Below are 20,666 nucleotides of genomic sequence, written 5' to 3'. Positions count from 1 at the left end.
TACTCTGCAATATCAGTAACTGTTACAGAAAATCCTACACTGCACTTTCTAGGATGGAAATGACTGTGTCGTGAGCAGGACATGCTTCTCCACAGCACCACTGATCCTGCCCGATCTAAGGCCTCCCTGGGGCCAGGAAGTGATTGTTTTCTATGCACACTTCTTGGAATTCTCCTGAACAAGAGGAACCACAAACTAAAGAAAATCAAATTACGTAAAGTGAATTATAAAGTAGATTACATTTCACTGGCAGGGCGACCATTTGTTGCAGTTGTCTTGGTAGCCACGTACGGTGATTATTCCAACATAATAATCATCCCCTTTCACTCTCAAAAGTGTCCCAGTTTCGGTGATGAATTATATGGTTACCCTGTTCACCAGTGACTTACTTCACTGAGCTTGCTAACTACATGGATTCCCAGATTCCAAGCATCTGTAAAGTGTATTTCAGTAGGTAAGAAGAGAAATGATAATAGGCTTCATTTCTGACGGGGCTGAGAAAATCTGTGAAACAGAAATCCAAGTGCCCAATAAAAAATGTTGATGCCTTATAAATTTCAGTTGTGGTTGATTCATATTGACTTCCTGCAGTTTGGTGCTTTGTATTCATTTTATCTTTTTCTAAAACAGTCCTTCTCTGTGAGTCATAACAAATTAATAAGAAAAAGCAAATAACTATGAAAAATATTTTGGTGGAACTAATGGCCTTGTCTAAATATTACTTTCATTAGCTTTTTACTGCTCATGTCATAGATAAGCAGACCCACTTGGGCTACCTTTATGAAAACGACTATGTTCCTAGCTAAGTTATCACACAATCAAGCAACTGTCTTGGGATGTTAATCAATGCCGACATCATGACAGAAAGTTCAGACTTGCAAAAGTCACCTCTTGTACCATCTTAGGGATATTTGGCTGAGTTCACTGAATAAATACTTCAACCCCACTTTTGCCTTGTCAATAGAATCATAATGACTGTGATTACAAATAATGTGCTTACTTTTATGAGTCACTCTGAAAATATCAAGTCAGAGTAGTCATCATTCATGTCATAAACAAGGATACTTAACTACTTTTAGAAGAAGCTACATATTATTTCCTCAAGAGAAAAATACTTTGACCAGTTACTTGGGTCAGACTGCCTCCATTTCGTCTATTCTCCACACAGCAGACAGAGGGATCCTTTAAAAGTGCCAGTCACGTCCTATCACTCATGGCTCGAAACATTTCACAGGCTTGCCATCCCACTAAAATAAAATCCAAATTTTCTCCGTTCAGTGGGGTCTGATATGCTGACTTCTTACAATTCCTTAAACTTACTTACTATGTACCCATCTCAGGATTGCATCTGTCATTTCTTTGGTGTGAACTACCTTTGCTCCAGATCCTAATATGGCTCTCCTCCTTCCTCCCTTGATTTAGGAGTCTGCTCAATATCTACTCATTAGAGAGGCTTACAGTGAACATCCTGCCTAAAATAGCAGCCCCAGACCCCTACTCTATGCATCCTTTCCGACTTTAATTTTCTTTCGCACTTCTAGCTCAGTGTCATGTATTGCATTACGTGTTATGTAGTTGCCTGTTATCTGCTTCTAACCACTGGGATGTAAGTTCCATGAGAGCAGGGACTTTGTCTCTTCTATTCAATTATGTCTCCCTAGTGGCTAGACAAGTGCTCATTAAATGAATGTTTCTAAGGCCTACTACGTCAGCAAACTGATTAAAGTAAATAGAACCTAATCATCTAAACTAATTTCCAAATTTGTGTTGAAATGTTTCAGCTTCTGAATCTGAAGTCCACCACTTCCCCATTGCATTTGATCTTTAAATCCATTTCCTCTGAAACCCGTATTTCATGCAGCATTGGTAAGAGTGTAAATATATTGGTGAGATGTAAAACAAACCTCTTAGGAGGGAAATCTAGCTACAAGTTTTTACACGTTTTAAAACTTTCAAAAAGTTTTTAGAGGCTACATACTGGGAAAGTCTAGAGTCTTGATACTTCCATTCCTTATGTTACTCATTGCTTCATGACAGAGGTGTAGTGAAGGGGGACAGAAAGGGCCATATGTCCAAAGTGTTCATTTTCAGGGTTAGAACAAAGAAGCCAGTCTTTGTACATGTGGGTTGCAGCAGTGGGAAAAAAAGGTATAAATCTCTTAGATCCCCATCTCCCTTCTCCTCATCTCCCAACACTGTACCAATAACCCTCATTCTAGTTCAGCCTCTCTGTGAACCCAATACAGTATTTACACTTACTGAGGAAAGCAACAACCCAGGTTTTTCCTCAGGGAGGTCTATTATGGGATTTCTAATTACATAAGAATTTTTTATGTCTGACCAAGTTTTACAGTCTCACATTGTTGACTCTTTAGCTAGTGACCAATAATGCTACATCTGAATTAAAGCTGTGTTCTCTTTGGATTATAATGTAAAATGAATCCCTTGACATTCCTAATCTTGTTAGATTATTTGGAATAGATAAAATTTTTGCTCCCTTTGTTGACCAATTCTTTTTTTTAAAAAAAATAGCTTTATGGAGATGTAATCCATATAACATGTAATTTACCCATTTAAATGTACAATTCATTTTTTTTTCAATATATTCACAGAGCTGTGCGACTATCACAATTCATTTTGGAATGTTTTCATCCCCCTACCAAAAACAAATAAACAAACAAACAAAAACAAAAAACAAACAAAACAAAACATCGTACCCGTATCTCTCATTCTCATTTTTTATGCCCCTGGGAACCCCTAATCTATTTTTTGCCTCTATGAATTTGCCTATTCTGGGTATTTCATATAGCATAAATAGAATCAAATCCTATATGATCTTTTGTGACCGGCTTCAATCATTTAATATAATGTATTCAAGGTTTGCTGGCTCATTCCTTGAATGGGATTTGCACCGTATCCACACAAACTGTTTTCCAAATATTAAAAGCATATTTTGGATATTTATGAATGTATATCAAATAGTTTTCCAAATGTATTGCTACAGTTTCCTACTGAAATCAGAAGACTAGATAGGATCTTCAAAATAGAAAGCAGTTGCCAAATTCTGCAAATTGACTATGCAAATCCTACAGGTAACAAAAACTAAACTCTTTGATACGAATACACTTACACTTGACTAAAATCACATTATTATACACATTCATCCTCTCCCAAATGCCCAATTTATTGAAGGAATCAAAATCAAACAACCTCTTATAATTCAAAATATTAAATAACCGGTACAAAATGACCAAATGCATTGAAAAGAACACTTCACCCAAGAAAATACACAAATGGCAAGTAAGCACATGGAAACATACTCAACATCAGTCGTCTTCAGGGAAGTGCAAACCAAAACCACAATGAGGTTCTATTCTACACCCATGAGGATGGCTATAATAAAAAATATTCATAATACCAACTGTTGGCAAGGGTATAAAAAAACTGAAACCGTTGTACATTGCTGGTAGAACATAAACTATTATAGCCACTTTTGAAAACAGTTTGGTGGTTACCAAAGTTAAACATATACTTCATCATAATAGCCAGCATCTCTAGGTATATAGGCATTTTAACAGTGATATGTGTGAACACATCTCAGTAGAAATAAAAACATATTTCCACCCAAAGACACACATGTCCAGAGCATTTTCACAAGTGTCCATATCTTTACTCATAATATCCCCAAACTGGAAAAATCCTAATGTTCATTAGCTCATAAATGAACATACAAAATGTGGTAGGTCCATACAATGGAATAAACTCAACCATAAAAAGGAACAAACTACAGATGTACACACATGAGGGACTAAAAAAAAATTCTGATATGTGGGGGAAAAACACAGGTATAAGAGACTACATATTGTATAACACCATCTAAATAAATTTTCTAGAAAAGGCTGAACTATGGAGACAGAAAGCAGATCCCTGGTTGCCTGGCACTGGCCACTGGGAGTGGTGGGAGCCTCAGTTGAGTGCAAATGGGAGGAGGGAATTTTGAAGGTAATGGAAGTGTTCAAAAGCTAGATCGTGGTGAGGCTTGCACAACTGTGCATACTTATAGTGAAACTCATTACACCGTATATTTAAAATGGGTGAGTTGTGCAGTATATAAATTTTACCTAAAGAAAGCTTTGAAAACAAAAAAGACTGCCCAAATATTCATAAATATAAGACATTCAAACCATCCTGCAAGAGCTCCATTCATACAACACAGACTACTCACGAACAGGTAGTCATGACATGAAAATTTTGCCATTCATTCCTACATCAGCAAGTTCTCACACTGTTTGGTGTGAGGGCTCCTTTACACTCTTAAAAATAACTGAGGTGCTCAAAGAACTGTTTGTCAGTATTTACTACATTAGAAAATATACTCTGTCAATATTTACCATGTGGGAAACTAAAAGGGTGAATTAAAAAAAAATCTTTATAGATTCAATCTAAAAAAATAATACACCTATATGTTAACACATACAAAAGTGTGTTTAATGAAAAGTATAATTATTTTCCGAAACAAAAGAAGAAACAGTGAGATCAGTGGCATTTTTTTATATTTTTGCCAATCCATTTAGTGTTTGGCTGCATAGGAGACAGCCATATTCCGATATCCGCTCCTGCATTCCATCTGATGCCATAGCACACATCACATACCCTCTGGACAACGCCACTGTATGCTTAAGAGAAAATAAGAGTGAAAAAGGCAAAAAGCATCTTAGAATTATTAGGAAAGTAGTTCTGATCTCACTGACCCCCTCAAAGGGTCTTGGGAATGTCCAGCGACCCTCTGGACAGCCCTTGAGAACTGCTGGCCTTGATTCTGCCCTAAAACCAACTGAGATTCATTTTAATGAGATTGTTTAATCTGTAGGGTCATTAATACAGATATTTTAGGATTAAGTTTTTTGGGATCAGAAAATTTTTCTGAATATTGGGGCACTTGAGTGGTGCAGTCGGGTTAAGCATCTGACTCTTGGTTTCAGCTCAGATCATGATCTCAGGTTGTGAGTACATTGTACAAAAGCCCCGACTTTCTGTACTTGCTTCTAAAATAATAAGATGTTCATGAATTTGTCTAAAATAAACCTTGATACCATAATCTAAAACAATCATGCTAATTTTAATATCTGAAAAAATAATTATTTAGTGGTTAGTTTAGAAAACATAGTTAATTTCAGTTAATATTTATTTTTCCTATGCCCCACAGATAAAAGATAATAATATAATCAAGAAGTTATGTATGCCTTACATCCTGAAATGGTTGATGATGCTCACTGAAGATGTACCAGTTCATTTGGGATGCTTCCAAAGCTTTGGTCCTCTATATTGAGTGGTACGTCCCAAGTAATAGGATTTAAAACTCAACAAAATTCCCGAAGTTATAACTTGAACTCAAAAACAATAGTTTCAATACTTACTTTACAATATCTCCTTCAAGAGCAATCACTCTTTTAATGATCTTCTGTTCTGGGTTTTTAGGGGACCTAGAATAAAATAAGGTTATACAATCAGTTACGTCTCTATTGTTTTAAGACAATGAAAAGCAATTTTGGGACTAAATGGGCTATATTAAAATCATGACAGAGTCCTTCCCACCCATGACAGTGACATCAATCCTACTTAGGTCTCAAGTGATAGAACGCTACTATTGATGTCATTCCCATTTTAAACTTCTGGAAGAGGAGAAGCCATGCTGAAAGTTTATTCAAATAAAAAATACAGAGGGTTAAGAATTTTAACATTAGAGCTAAGCACCTGCACGAAAGACGATTCATACATAAGAAAATGACTAGATATTTCTTTAAAATCACATACTTTTCTTTATTTCATTTACTTTTTTTTTTATATTTATTTTGTTATATTAGTCACCATACAGTACATCCCCAGTTCTTGATGCAATGTTCCATGATTCATTACTTGCATATAACACCCAGTGCACCATGCAATATGTGCCCTCCTTAATACCCATCACCGGCCTATCCCAATCCCCCACCCCCCTCCCCTCTGAAGCCCTCAGTTTGTTTCCAAGAGTCCACAGTCTCTCATGGTTCATTTTGCCTTCTGTTTACCCCCCACCCCCTTCATTCCTCCCTTCCTTCTCCTACCGATCTTCCTATTTCTTATGTTCCATAAATGAGTGAAACCATATGATAATTGTCTTTCTCTGCTTGACTTATTTCACTTAGCATGATCTCCTCCAGTCCCGTCCATGTTGCTGCAAATGTTGTATAATCATTCTTTCTGATGGCTGAGTAATATTCCACTGTATATATGGACCACATCTTCTTAATCCAGTCATCTGTTGAAGGGCATCTCGGCTCCTTCCACGATTTAGCTATTGTGGACAATGCTGCTATGAACATTGGGGTGCATATGGCCCTTCTCTTCACTACATCTGTATCTTTGGGGTAAATACCCAGTAGTGCAATTGCTGGATCATAGGGTAGTGGAATTGGGTTTAAATCCTCAAGAAAACAATAAAATGAGAAGTGCTTAAAAAAAATCAGAAGACCCTTTTAAACTCATTTAGGCTTAGCCATTTGAAAATTATGTAATTCGGAGTGCTAAAACAAGGGTACTGACATCCACTCTATCCCTGAAATTTCTCTCTGGGGAAGGCCATGTTCATCCTGAGCAGCCCTACTGAGAGATTCACTTGGTGAGGAAATAATGTCTGCCAACCACGTGAGTGAGCGTAGCAGCAGAACCTTCAGGCCCAGTCAAGTATTCAGAGACTATAGCTCTGGCCAACAGTGTCCCTACAGTCTCACAAGAGACCACAAACCAGACCACCCACCCATGCTGCTTCTGGCTTCCTGATACTCAGAAAATGCATGAGATAATAAACATTTGTTATTTTAAGCTTCGAGATGTTGGAGTACTTTGTTACACGGCAATGACTAAATCTCAAGAAGGCCAATTTCCTGCCAGTAACATTTTAAGTCTTTTAACAGACACATTTCAAGGAACATCTCATACATCATCACATAAATGATCATTTAATATGAATTTGGAAATCAAGGATAGATAAAAATATTCTCAAGTCACATTTTGAATGGAGTTGCTTTTAAAAAGGAAAATAAATGCACAAAAACTGAAAAGATTAAATATATTCAAAATGTAACACTTTATCAAAGTAAATATGCAGTTTCAATAAGATTTATATTTCACATTATATCTTTCAGAGAAAATGAAATCATCTAAACCATTTGCATCTACTTGCGAAAATTAGTCTCACAATTTTTCACTAACTTATAAATATTCTTTATTTTAAAAGGAAACTTGATCAGAGTTTTTGACTGAACTGTCCCCTTCACTGAACTGATTAACCATTATATTTCTATAATTTTACTGTCATTTATATACAGCCAGAGTGAGGGATCTCAGCCCAGTGAAGCTGATGAAATTGTGCGGGACTACTTAACAGTCATTTAGGAAATTCCCCTCTTGTGTCTCTATGTTTTAGATAACCAGAATGTATAAGATAATATTCAGCCTCAGCGATCACCAGAGTTGCATTTTAGAAAAATGGAATATCTTTTTCCTATTATACTGACAAACACATAATAACAATAATAATAGTAATACTAGTAATACAGTTTGTTGTTGAAGGTCTAGCGACATGGATACTTTCTATATAAATCATAAGGTCATGTAACATGCCTTCCTTCAGTGTCAATATTTTATATTCTCTTTAATGTAACAATTATATTTTTAGGAATTTATCCAAATGAAACGATTACAAATATATGCAAAATTTTAGCTATATGGATATTCTCTATTTTTAAAAAAGAAAAAAATTCAGTAAGAGTAGATTGGTTAAATAGTCCACCCACCTAGTAAAATATTTTTTCAGCCATTACAAATGATATTATAAAAGAATTTTTAATGATGTGAAATTATCAACACAATTTATAAAATGGAAATAGAAAATATTATGTGTACCGTGACCTTGTATCTGTAATTTGAGAGAGAAAATGCACATGCGATTTTCTAGAAAAAAAATCAGGAAGGACATAAAACAAAAGTTGGGGGGTATGGAGTTCTGTATATGATAAAAAAAAAAAAAACATGCCTAGGTTTTTGGTTCAGATTTGTGGGAAGTCTATGAACAGATGACAACTCTTTGGGTCATATGACATCACCTGAGAAGAAATGCTCCAAGAAAGGGGTGAGTCCTGAACTAATTGCCAAGTTCCCCCACCTAATATGGATGCAGTATTAACATTAATGAAATAATAAAAAAAGCAATCCTTATCACTGTAAAACAATATTTAATTGCCAACAACTTTTAAGCTTTTGAGGTACTTGAAAAGTATTTTATATTTTAAAATAATGTATATTTTAAGATCATGAGGCGAAATAGAATATGCAAAGTGAGCTATCTATATAATTAAAGTCTTATGAATTACCACTTCAAATATATCTATAAATTTTAATGTAATATTAAACTCTTGAATCTAATCAAATGATTCAAAATGGGGGAAAAAAGCTATTACTAACATCAATCCCATTACTGCTCAAAATCTATATCTATATTTTAATCATTAGGCTGTTGAAGGCACTACTTTGATGTAGGTAGAAGTGGTATGAGAGTCATTATAGATTTACATTGTGAAAGTCATTGAACTTCCCTTTGTCTAAATTTTCTTGGCCATTTGCCTATCTCCTGGGAAGTGTCAAGGATAACAAGTGAAGGATTATATGCTTTCCTTTACGGATACGATGTATACTGTCCAATAAATACTAAAATTTGCATTTAAATTTGTAATTTCAGTGTTTTCATAATAAGCATTGTTTTACAATATTTGTTTCTGGAACCTGAATTTTGAGCATTCTGTTTTATGCCGCTGCTTTAATTAGGCAAGATTTCTCCAGAGGCTTGGACAGGTTGCCTAGAATTGTCTGCATAGGTCTCAGATTAGTCTGGTGTGGCAGAATGCGTGTCTAAGTGGAATGGCTGTGGGGAGGGGAACAGGGTCTAGCATAGTCGTAAGATTTCTATGACAATGTTCTTGAATTTTTCCTTCCTATCTTAATAAAAATGCTGTCTTCACCCTGTTACAGGGCAAACAGAGCCATGTCTTAGGTCTCATCATCTCTGTAACTGATTTCATGTTTTTGTATGTTCTTGTTGAATTTGTAATTTTGTCATTTTGATCCTGTCTGGAGCACTGGGAAGGTACTTTAGAATACTCAGGAGATGCCCTCTTGCGTTCTGTGGGAATGGAAAGATTAGCAAGTATACCATGCTCTCTGTTCCTGACTCCATGCCCATCCTGACATCACACATATACCTTAACCCTGTGTCTAGGCTCTCACTCTTTCCCATTTAGAGTAAAATCCTAAAACCTCCCTCTGGATTGTATAGATTTTTTATGTTTGCATGGCTCAGGATTGGCCCAGATTGTAATAGGATTAATCTCATTACTAGAAATCATTTTAGCTATAGTCTAATATAAACATGAATCCCTCAAAAATACCACAGTATATGGGCCACTAATTACATGTATCACAGTGAAGTCTAAACTTTAACTCTTCATTAATGAGATAAAAGAACTCATATTCTGGGAATGCCTTATATTAGATAGGTTGTTTTTTATTGTCCTAAAGAATGATCATGCATTAAAACATGTAACTTTACACCATCACAATAAAAAAATAAACACTGCTGTTTGAATCATCAAAATAAGATCTAGAATAAAAAGTCCACTCAACACAGTTATAAAAAGCCATATAAAAAGAAATTCATATCAAATGATGGCTTTCCTCTCCCTTTTATTTTGAGATATAATTAACATATAACATTGTATTAGTTTTAGGGGCACAACATAATGATTTGATATTTGTATATATTGTAAAATGATCACCACAATAAATTTTGTTAACATCCATCACCACACATAGCTACTTTTTTTTTTTTTTTTTTAGATTTCAGAAAATGTCGCCTGGGTTTGGCATGGTTTCCATAGAAGGTCAGAGCTAGAAAAGCCCATGAGTGAATCTTCCCTGTTGCTTGTGATCTCACCCATTCTCCATGGCCTAAGTGCTTCTACTGGGTCACCTTGTGCCTTGCAAAGGCATGAAGGGGGTACAATTTCCATGAGGTACCACCCCATTACTAGGGGTCATCACTGTTCTGCTATAAGCAAACCACTGAGTGTAGGCACCCTACATAACCAATCTGGGTCTCATTTTTAGGGAGATAAGGCTAGACCAGAGGTTCTAAACCAGAAGTCAGATAATCGAGGCTAGCCTGTAGAAATGTTTTGTTTGGTCCATATATATATATATATATATATATATATATATATATATATATATATATATATATATATATAAATCTTGAACTAGCCAAACAAGCAGGAGACTTGACATAAAAATTCTAATTTCATGTTCCTCTTGAAAAAATAAGATCTGGCAATCCCAGGCCCACATTCTTGCATGAAAGAAAGTCCACAGGAGCTGAGAAGCAGATACTGAGGATGTGCCCGAGTCCCAGCAGCTTCTTCAACAAATCTCTAGTGCCTGAGGGCATGTGAGGTTAGGCGCCTCTAGAAATCTTGACGATTTCTTTCACCTCTATTACCGTAATAACTACTGAGTCAACAGGTATGAAATCTCTAGGGTGGGTCTAGCACATAATAAGTAAGTGAATTTCAGAGCTATCTTTTCCTAAAATAAATTCGTAAAGGAGCTCAATTAACTGGGCCCAAGCAAACTGTTAACAATTAACAGTTCTTTCAGACTCATAGATATTTATTTCAAAAACCCTCTAATAAAGGAATTTTCACAGTCTGTTGCATTAGAAGCCAAGAAAGGCGTCTTAAGGGTTTGGTCAAGTTTTATTATATAATTAATTAAAGAAACATTAAAGCTAAATATAATACTATTCACATTGAAATGCACAGATTAGTCTTAAATGGATATTATCTGTAAAATCAAGATAAAAATGGGTAATTTTCAATGCCAGATTCTGTATACTTACTTCACTATCAGTAATGTGAACTTTGTACATACAGCTACATTTTTAATGATTCATTTTTTTTAATTCAGTGCAGTTTTTATTAATTAGTATTCTCCAAACTTTTTACATAGGTCATTATTTCAGCTACATTGTTCTTGCCCCTTGCAGACTTTGCTTTGTATCCTGCGAATTTTCAAAATTCAAACAAAGAAAACTATGTAGACTTGTGTTGCTCTTTGGGTTCATTCTTGAAATACAGCCACAAATGTGGAGCTTATAACTTCAGATATACTTTTGGAATTTTAATATTTTATATTTCAATAAAATATTCAATATAATGTTCAACACTTTTATTTATTATTTTGTATTTCAATCCCAATCATTTCTGTCCTTCTACCTCAAAAAGTGCTCCAATCCAACAGCCTCATTATTATTAAGCTGAATTACAGATGAGGTTGGAAAAAACCGGTTAATGTTTCAAATGTGTTTTCTGTAACACCTTAGTTTCTTAGTTAGGGACCAGGTCTTGGGAGGAAGGGAGATCATGGGAAAGGCGCCAACAGGCAGGGGCATAGGGTTGCTGTGTGCATAGAAAACCCAGAGAAATAAAATGAGTTTCAGAGCACTGGGGCCAATGCTTTTCAGCAGGCTCCTACGTAGGGTAGGGACAGGATAGGGAAGGGATGATTTATGTACTTTGGCTATTTTCTCACAGCATATCCTACCTGAATCAGGCCACTGAGAAGCAGCAAGCAGTTGGGGTTCTAAGTGATCTAAGAATGTGGCAGCAGGAGCAACAAGCTGTTTTCAGATTTATCTTCTATAATTCCTTACACAAATGTATTGCAGCAGTACTGATGAAACAACAAGAGCATGCACTTCAGAGAAGTAAGATGTTGTTTACTGATAAAAATTCTCCTTGGTTCAATTGAAGAGGTGTTTCACTGTCACTAACTAGGATTCTAAGAAATGTGATAAGCAAATGGTGACAACTGGCCTTCTTAGTAAATCAGCCTTGATTATGTGAAATCAATCAAATATGTATTATGACTTTTGACTTCTGTACTTGAAAAGAGCTGAAATAGTTTTGTAATTGTGTATTTTGATTCTGAAGTAAATGTTCTCACTTAACTATGAACATTTTCAGGAATTTAGTATAGTCATAACAATGAGTTAATTTACACAAGTATATTAACTCCAGCATGTCAAAACACAGAACATTGCAATCTTCAGGTACTGAACATAACAACAACTTTACCTCATGGTCTAGGATGGTTGTATGCAAATGGATATATTTATATAGCAGATATAGAAAATATACAGCACGAAGGTAATACATATATATGTATGTGTATGCGTGTGTATTCTACCATGCAATATGGAATCTTGCTATTTAAAGAAACTACTCTGATCTATAAAGAAACTCCTGGACCAAAAAATACATTCGCTGATTTTATTTTGTAAATCTTGGTTTTCACACATCGAATATGCTTAGAGTTGGCATATCTGTGGAATTGGAGGAGATGAATACTTAACATAAAATGTATACTGGCTATACTTTTAATCAGGCTCCCAAAGTGCAGACCTTCCCATCACCTCTCTGTTCCCGAAGTGCAACATGCACTCAGGAGTGTCTGAGTTGTTTCTGTTATAGTCAAGATAGGTTTTGTCCCTCTATCTACACTATCTCAATGAATATGTCTTTGTAACAGAGCACCAGTTAAGACCAGGGAATAAAGATTAACTGGTCTTCAAAGGAATCAATCCATCAAACTAGCCTCATAACCTTAAGACTGCAATTAAGCTCACTGGCTTCATACTGTCAGCTTCAACCAGGTTAGCAAATAGTGCCACATTCTTTTGGTAGACTTGAAGAATATACAAACCGAGAAAAAGCCTATTGACATTTTCTACATCAAGCTATATCTGTATTCATTGATGCATCATGAAAATGGGAGACCAACTGAGATACAAAACAAATGGGGGCACACAAGAGCGGAAGTGAGAACACTTACACCGATACAAGATGGCCGTAGTATGTGCAGTCACCTAGAAATTGCTATTGGAAGAATGGCCCAGGGGTCAGTCTGTGTCTAACATCCTACTGGCAGTTGGCCTCCATGTGGCTCATGTTGTGGGGTGTGAGATAACAAGCTTCGGGCAGGAGGTATCTTGTTAAAAGTGAGGAGAAGGAGGACGAAGGCAATCTTGACCATTTTACCTGGAGCCACCATTTAATCCACACCTGTAACCAATTTCTCACTGGACAAATATACAAAAAAGAACAGAATTATTTTCCTTACAAATATAAAATGAATGTTTTTTCTCTGGTGAAGTCAGCTTCTGAAATCGGCCTAATTGTGTCAACAGGTGTTTGTGATGGACAGAAGCTAGGAAATTCACATGTGCGCCTTAGGGCTGTGCCCTCCAAGCAACATGGCTAGAGCATCTTCAGTGTAACTTTCTGGGGTCATACAAAGACGTGAGGTACACGCCAATGTGCCAACCTGCCGCCTTTTTGTCTCATGACGACGGTTACCATATGACACTTTCCAAAGTCAGGCAACAGACAATCAAGAGTCAGATGGGGGTGGGGGCATTTCTATGGCTCCCAGCATGGGCATGGCGGTGGGAAGATCTTTACAACCAGACAGGCCAATAGGCTGTTCAATGGATAAGAGCACGGAGAGATGTCAGCTGAGGTTCAGGTGTCCCTCCCCTGCTGCTATCACACCATAAACTCCCCAGAGCTCAGATGCTACTCTAACAAGATGAAGAACCACAAACAGACTTAATTTGATTCGAATTGCCTTCAAAAGTTCTTGAGCTCACCCTGAGTTGAAAAGAATAAGGTGCTGCTTGCAAGAAGAAACCTAAATTCCAGCAATGGCAAAATACAGTTATATATTTTTGCATACCTTATTGTTATGACATGAGAATGTGCACCCATTCCATTTTCTTTATTCCACCACATATATCACCGCACTACTATGCTCTCTAGTGACTGTGGTGACAAGCATTATGGATGTTTCAAGTGACTGCTGGATTCAAATTTTTCTAGTAAAACTGAGTTAGGTGTATGTGTGGGGAGAAGTGAAATGCCACATGATCGTTGAAAGCCACGTAATTTCTCTAAAATGATCAGTCTCCTGGCGAATGTTGACAGTGTGGAGGTCAGAATAGGAGCAGACTATGAAGCATCCTGGCTTGTTTCTGTTCTAACCCTGTCGAACTTATTAATTTTTAAAATACTATGTAGTACTATTGCTCAGTGGAAGAGTTTTCAGCTAGGCTCCAATAACTACACACAATTTGCTCCCTTGAAAATGTCAACTTTATGCCCCCAGTAGTAAACTGAATAGCATTAGCAAACTGTCTCCAGGAAAAAAAAAAAAAAATCCATGAGGTTTGGGATTTTATAAAATCGACTGCAACTGGTCACCTCGAAACCAGCAACATCATTTATTTGCTCCGCCTGACAGCCACTTACATAGCTCCCATTACCTAGCTATCAGAAACTTATCTCTTTATGTTTTTTTCTGCTATTTATACTGCAATAACCTATTCCTATGATAGTTTATCAACGTTATAACTAAAAAAATACTAATGTTAAATTAAATGTCTAACTCCTTTGCTTAATGGTATGCATTTGTTTCTAGGTCTCCTAGCATGTCTGACCTTCTTCCCCTATGCTGGCTGGAGTCCACAGAGCTACAGAAGATGGAAAGAATACAATGTCTCAGAAGTTAGAAGTGCCTCAATTTAGAAAGTGTTTTGAGTGGCGGAGAATAAACGCCTTTTGGTGAGAAGAGGAAAGTTGAGAATGACAAAAAATTTGATGAGGGGTTAAAAGAATTGTGAGCGACTATAAGGGAACTGTGGGGACAATGAAAGGAAAATGGAGAGAATATTGTCAAGGACTAACAGAAGTGACCTTACAACCAACCACAGAGGAATAGAGCTGTGACTGGAGAAACAGAGCCAGGCGAAGTAGAGTGAGGAGCTGATGGACTCAGCAAAGGAAGCGCAGAAGCAGGCCAGCTCCACTTGAAGACCAAAGACCCTCGGAGTTGCTAAATCTGCTTTCTAGCAATTTAACAGAGCCTCAGAATCAGAGAAAGTTGTTTGTGTTGTTACTACAATCCCGTGATTGTCCTTTGCCTTGTTAGGTAAGCCTGGAAAAGTTTTATTGTTCATAAGAAAATTCATCGCTTAGTTGCGAATGTTCAAGATCCAGAGCAGCAAGGGAATCCCTTTCCGAAAACCACAACCACGTCTCCACCTGTGATGCCTCCTTTCACAAGGCTAAGGACTGTCCTGCTATTTTTTGTTGACCACAATGAGCAGTACCTACAAAATGTGTCCAGGTACGCCTTCTTTGGTAAAACCTGAGTTATGCTGAGGTGATAATTTGCCAGATTATTTACCCCTTCCTGCCATTCATTAGTCTACACACACTGTTGTCCCTTTTTTTTTCTTAGTCCACAAAATTTTATTTCGAATAATGGGTACCCACTTAAAATGGAACATATGGTGTCTACCCACATGTGTTGTTCCTTACGGGAAGTCACTTTGATTCTAGGATGAAAGACAGTGATTAATGCGAGAAGGCTCGCCTGCTTTCCTGAGCAGCAGTCTCCTAATTCTGTACACACACAACATGGACTCTAATCTCTAAGCTGTCATGTTGATGCTCTTCGCGAGCCGTACACTTCACAGGCTCTGAAACCACTCTGCAGCTCAAACATGATCAACAGCTCTCCTCAAATCAGAACAGCAGCACGAGATTATTAAATCAAAACGGGAGCGAACCCTCATCTTCACATGTGCAGGAAATTCAGAGGGGGCCTGATTTCCATATGGTTCCCACAGCTGAAGCTTAACAAGTATCTTCCAGATACAGGTACAACCATTCATAATCCTCAAATACCTCTACAATGGAGTAAAACAAGTCCAAATAGAATTAAGGGAAATAATCTCCAACTGGTCTCACATGCCTGTGGGTTAAATGTATGAAGGAGGCTTTGATTTAAATAAAAGCAGATTCTCAGAAACATATGCTCACCACCCACCATTCTTCATCTGAATGGTAGGAACTAAGGAGTTTCATTTCACTGTAGCATTGGAGCTTTGCCAAGAGGCAGGAGCACAAACATTGGTGATTAAGAAAGATCTCCAGTATAAAATATGTTTTCAGGGGTCTAATCTACTTCAGGATGGGTTTATGGGCAAAGGCATCATGTTTCGGACTGACCATATAACATTATTACACTCTACTTTGGACTTTTAAATAACCTAAACCTACTCCCTAAAATAAAATACCTTTCTTGAAAAGATACAACAAAATCATAAAAACGCTTCTCTCAAAAATCTTGATTCAGCTTCATTTAAAAATGTAGAGCCCCAAAGCCTTGCCGATGTACATACCTTGTTTCTCCCACCTTTTATCAGTTCTTTCTTGCCACTGCCATCTGTTTGCCTGGCTTTTTCCAGCACGTTGCCCATCCCTGCAGGCTGTTCACTGGCACCTGGATGCCTCCCTCTAATTCTTTATAGCACAATCCAAGCAATGTCCCGGGTCTTTTCCAATTCTTCTTCACAAAGATTTTCCTCAACATCACCCCTTGTATATTTTGGATACTTATCCTTCACAGGTATCATTTTTCAATTAGGTAATGTGCAAGTTTGCCTTTGGTCTTCTGTTTTAAACACAATGATTTCCTGTTATATTGCTTTGTGTTATACATAGAAAACTTTCTGGCTATCTCATCTTTTACAATTACAATTCAACAAAATCCTCATAATTTCAGGCTTTAAAGACTTAAACACTGTATTCAGAGGAGTCCTATGGTGAAAAAGTAGCTAGTTCAAATGTTTCTGGAAAAGTCATGCTTCCTTTCCATTAACTTTTAATACATAAAAGTCTGTCTACTCGTAGGTACACTGGCCTAATCACATAATCAATATGGAACTGCAGAATTATTAGAGATTTAAAACAAATATGTAACATAATTTAATAAAAGAAAAGGCAAGGAAATGGAACTCTAAGGTTGTAATTCTACAGAACCAATGAGAAGACAATAAATAAGGTAAATGACCATATTTGAATCTCTTATAGTATCTTTCAAACTATATCACTACCCTTCTAAATTAAAATCTCATTTTAATTAGTTCCCAACAATCCAATCTAATCACTTTCAAGTCAAAGTCTCAGCTGTTTAGAATGCAGACTGTATCGCTGCTGTGGTTATGTGTACTTGACCTCCTGCCTGTTAACAAAGAGACTCAATTAATTATTTGCTGTTTTGAATGGCTATTTCATTTCACCTCCACCTTTCTTTAAGTGTTAAAAGGCTCAATTGCTTTATCACCTTAACCTTAGCTTTGGAGAATGCACACAGAATTTCTTAACTGCCACCTAATAAACCATCTTGATCCAGAAAGCTAATTTTCAGGCCCATAGCTCCTACATGTCTTATGCTAGAGTCAGCTAAAGTAACATATTGACCTCGTGGCACATCATCTTCTAAGAGAGCCTCTCCATTCTGAAGAGCAGCCTGGGTGCTAAACTATTCCCTTGGTATAGGTAAAGAGACATACTAGTATTGCCATGGGCTGTGGTGTCACAGTTACAGCGCAACACTGGTTTCATTATAAATCTTACCAAACACAAATGAAAGGCTTTCACTATACACTGAAGGTATGTAAATTAATGTGTATTATTATTGTAGTTGTTTTAAGATTTTATTTATTTACCTAACAGAGAGAGAGAGCCTAGAGCCAAAAGCACAATCAGGGGGAACAGCAGAGGGAGAGGGAGAAGCAGGCTCCCCACTGAGTGGGGGGGGGGGCCACCATGCGGGGCTCGATCCTAGGACCCCGGGATTATGACCTGAGCTGAAGGCAGATGTTTAACCGACTGAGAAACCCAAGCACCCCAATAGTGTATTGGTTTTTCCAATGTACTTTAACTTTTCCTACATACTTTTAGTTACATTAAACTCAGTAGTATAATCTAATATTGAAATCCTGAAACCCCAAACCAGAACAAGAAAATAGCTTCAAAGTAAATGTGAAAAAGGTTTTTGCAATGTATATACAAAGTATTACTGATACCAGTGAAGGTCTAAATGTGAAAAACTAGCCACAAAGCTAAAAGATAGCAAAGAACCTCCCTAGTTCCTTTGAATTCTTTTAATTCAGATACTGTGTAACATTTTAGAAGTTCCCATTTGCTACATACTTGTTTACTTATAGGTTATCCTGTCTCCACAAGTATACCATAAGATGTGAAAATAGTGATTGTCTTAACCTTCTTATTGTATCCGGTCCCAAGTCAGTTACTGGCACTCAAAATAATAATAATAATAATAATAATAATAATAATAATAATAATAATAATTTTATGTAATTATAATAATTATATTATTGTTATTTGATGATGATTAGGTCATAACAAATACACCAAGATACTGCTACTAGGCATCTTGTGTAAGTGGAATCATACAATAATTGTCCTTTTGTGCCTCATTTATTTCACTTAGCATACAGTTTTCAAGGTTTAGCCATGGTGTTGCATATACTTGAATTTCATTCTTTGTCATTTTTATGACTGATACTAGTTATTTCATGAATAACCGGAATGATTAACCAACCCAGGAAGAATATCTTGGCATATTTCTTATAATCTCATTTTTAAAATGGCAACGGAAATTTTGGAAAACAACAACAACAACAACACACCTTGTGACTATTCAATTCTTTCCAAGGGAATTTATGCTGACACGAAAATAAATGATTCTATCATCTGCTGATCTTGGTCTGTAGATAAGTGGTTCTGAAACTTTAAAATCTAGGGTTGAGCCCTGGAAATTTAGAATCCACATTTCAAAAAGCACCTAGGTAAAAAATAAATAAATACTAATAAAAATAACTAAATGAAAAGCCCTCAGGTGATTCTGATGCAGGTGGTCCTAGCCTACCTTTTATAGACACAGCTGGGAACCTTCACAAGAAAATCCTATGCAATTCAGCATACTCCTGCCCCCAACTCCACACCCCACAACCACATACATTCAATAAAGATATAGGCCATAAAGAAATATTTTCTAAATAAACATAACAAATATAAAAATATAATAAAAAAACATGTACACAATTCTAAATCAGTGGGAAAGCAAAAATTTCCTACTAGGTAAAAAAATTCTAATAATTCCATATTTAACTTCAACTTCAAACTGCATCTACAACTACCATGAAACAGCGTAATTCAAGTAAGAAAGAACAAGACATTCGGTTTCCAGGGTTTCTTAGAATATAAAAACCACACTCAGAACAAACACAATGATGAGAAACTATAATGTAACAGAAAGGCTATGGTTTTAGATACACAAGAATTTGTTTCTTGGAGTTATTAATCCGTTCAACAAATATTTGCAAAATGACAACCAGATACCAGGCACTCTGTCTATGGTACTAGTTTACTGAACAGCCCTTACTACAATTTATGGCACAATTTATTTTTAGGATTCAGGCCCAAATGTATTTAGCTGTATTATCTTGAGCAAGTCATGTACCTCTCTTAGCATCTATTTTTTCATGAGTAAAAAGAGGTGATGACAAACAGTATGGCTGACCCCCCATCCCGGGACTGACATTGCTGTAGGGATCAAATGAGCTACTAAACATAAGCTTCTAAGCATCTGATTTTTATAGAAGGAGTCTCAGAATGTGATAATAAAGTATACTGGTGAGCTCCAGGGGTCCAATTCCTACTTTAAGTAGGAGAGTTTCTTTGAAACTAAGACCACAAAATGAACTTCTCACTACAAAGATCACTAGGTAACTTTCTGTGAAGTGTGTGTTGTGGTCTATTACATCCAGACAGCAACTGTGCCACCAAATAGGCTTGACTCTACTTCCAAATTGCAACACAATTTGTCAATAGTTTTCTCTCTCTTTCTTTCTCTCTCTCCTTTCCTTCTTTATGCTCTTCTTCCTACCCTTTTACCTTTTTTCTTTCTACCTTCCTTCCTTCCTTCTTAGAACCTTCTTCATAGGACCTTGTTAAAAACTGAAGATAGTATACATAGATGAAGCCATTCTTAGGCCCAGTAATTGTTGATTTCTTTTCATTAGTTTGTGAGCTGTTAAATTTGTAGCTAAATGTATTTTTAGTGGGCAATTTAATTGTTCCAGTGAAATGCAAAAGTTCAATCAACCAATTTTGTGTGGAAAGTGAAGAGAATCTAATTATTCTATCTGTTCTGTATTTTTTTTTAAAGATTTTATTTATTTATTAGACAGAGATAGAGACAGCCAGCGAGAGAGGGAACACAAGCAGGGGGAGTGGGAGAGGAAGAAGCAGGCTCATAGCAGAGGAGCCTGATGTGGGGCTCGATCCCACAACGCGGGGATCACGCCCTGAGCCGAAGGCAGACGCTTAACTGCTGTGCCACCCAGGCGCCCCTATCTGTTCTGTATTTTAATTAATTGTTCCTCACTCAAAAATGAGGTAACAAAATGAAGACAATGATATTGTATTAAAAATGCTCCGGAAATACAGCAAACAGTTCACAGAACATCCTTGAAAACAAGCACAAATGGAGAAATCTGAGGCCTAAGAGATATTCAGCATGAGACCCTAGAAAGTTGACAAACAATAGACATCCATCCACTTTTCAGTCCCATATTCATTGTT

At 36.6% G+C, this 20,666-nt stretch overlaps 1 protein-coding gene across 3 annotated transcripts in view; it reads right to left on the bottom strand.

Annotated features, from left to right (window-relative positions):
• Window positions 1–20,666, bottom strand: part of IMMP2L (inner mitochondrial membrane peptidase subunit 2) — an 825,524-nt gene that overhangs the window by 264,976 nt on the left and 539,882 nt on the right. For 2 of the 3 annotated variants that reach the window (XM_087860894.1, XM_045792831.2), the window contains exon 5: window positions 5,418–5,483. The exons of the other annotated variant lie outside the window; for it this stretch is intronic. In XM_087860894.1, coding sequence (XP_087717020.1) covers window positions 5,418–5,483 — 66 coding nt within the window. The remainder of the gene's footprint in view (window positions 1–5,417; window positions 5,484–20,666) is intronic. 3 annotated transcript variants of the gene reach the window in all.

This window comes from Ursus americanus, chromosome 3, assembly GCF_024610735.1.
Source record: "Ursus americanus isolate L20-20 chromosome 3, mUrsAme1.1.p, whole genome shotgun sequence".
NCBI classification, from domain to species: domain Eukaryota; kingdom Metazoa; phylum Chordata; class Mammalia; order Carnivora; family Ursidae; genus Ursus; species Ursus americanus.
Note: the sequence above shows the minus strand (reverse complement) of the source record. Positions and strands in the feature narration are given on the sequence as shown.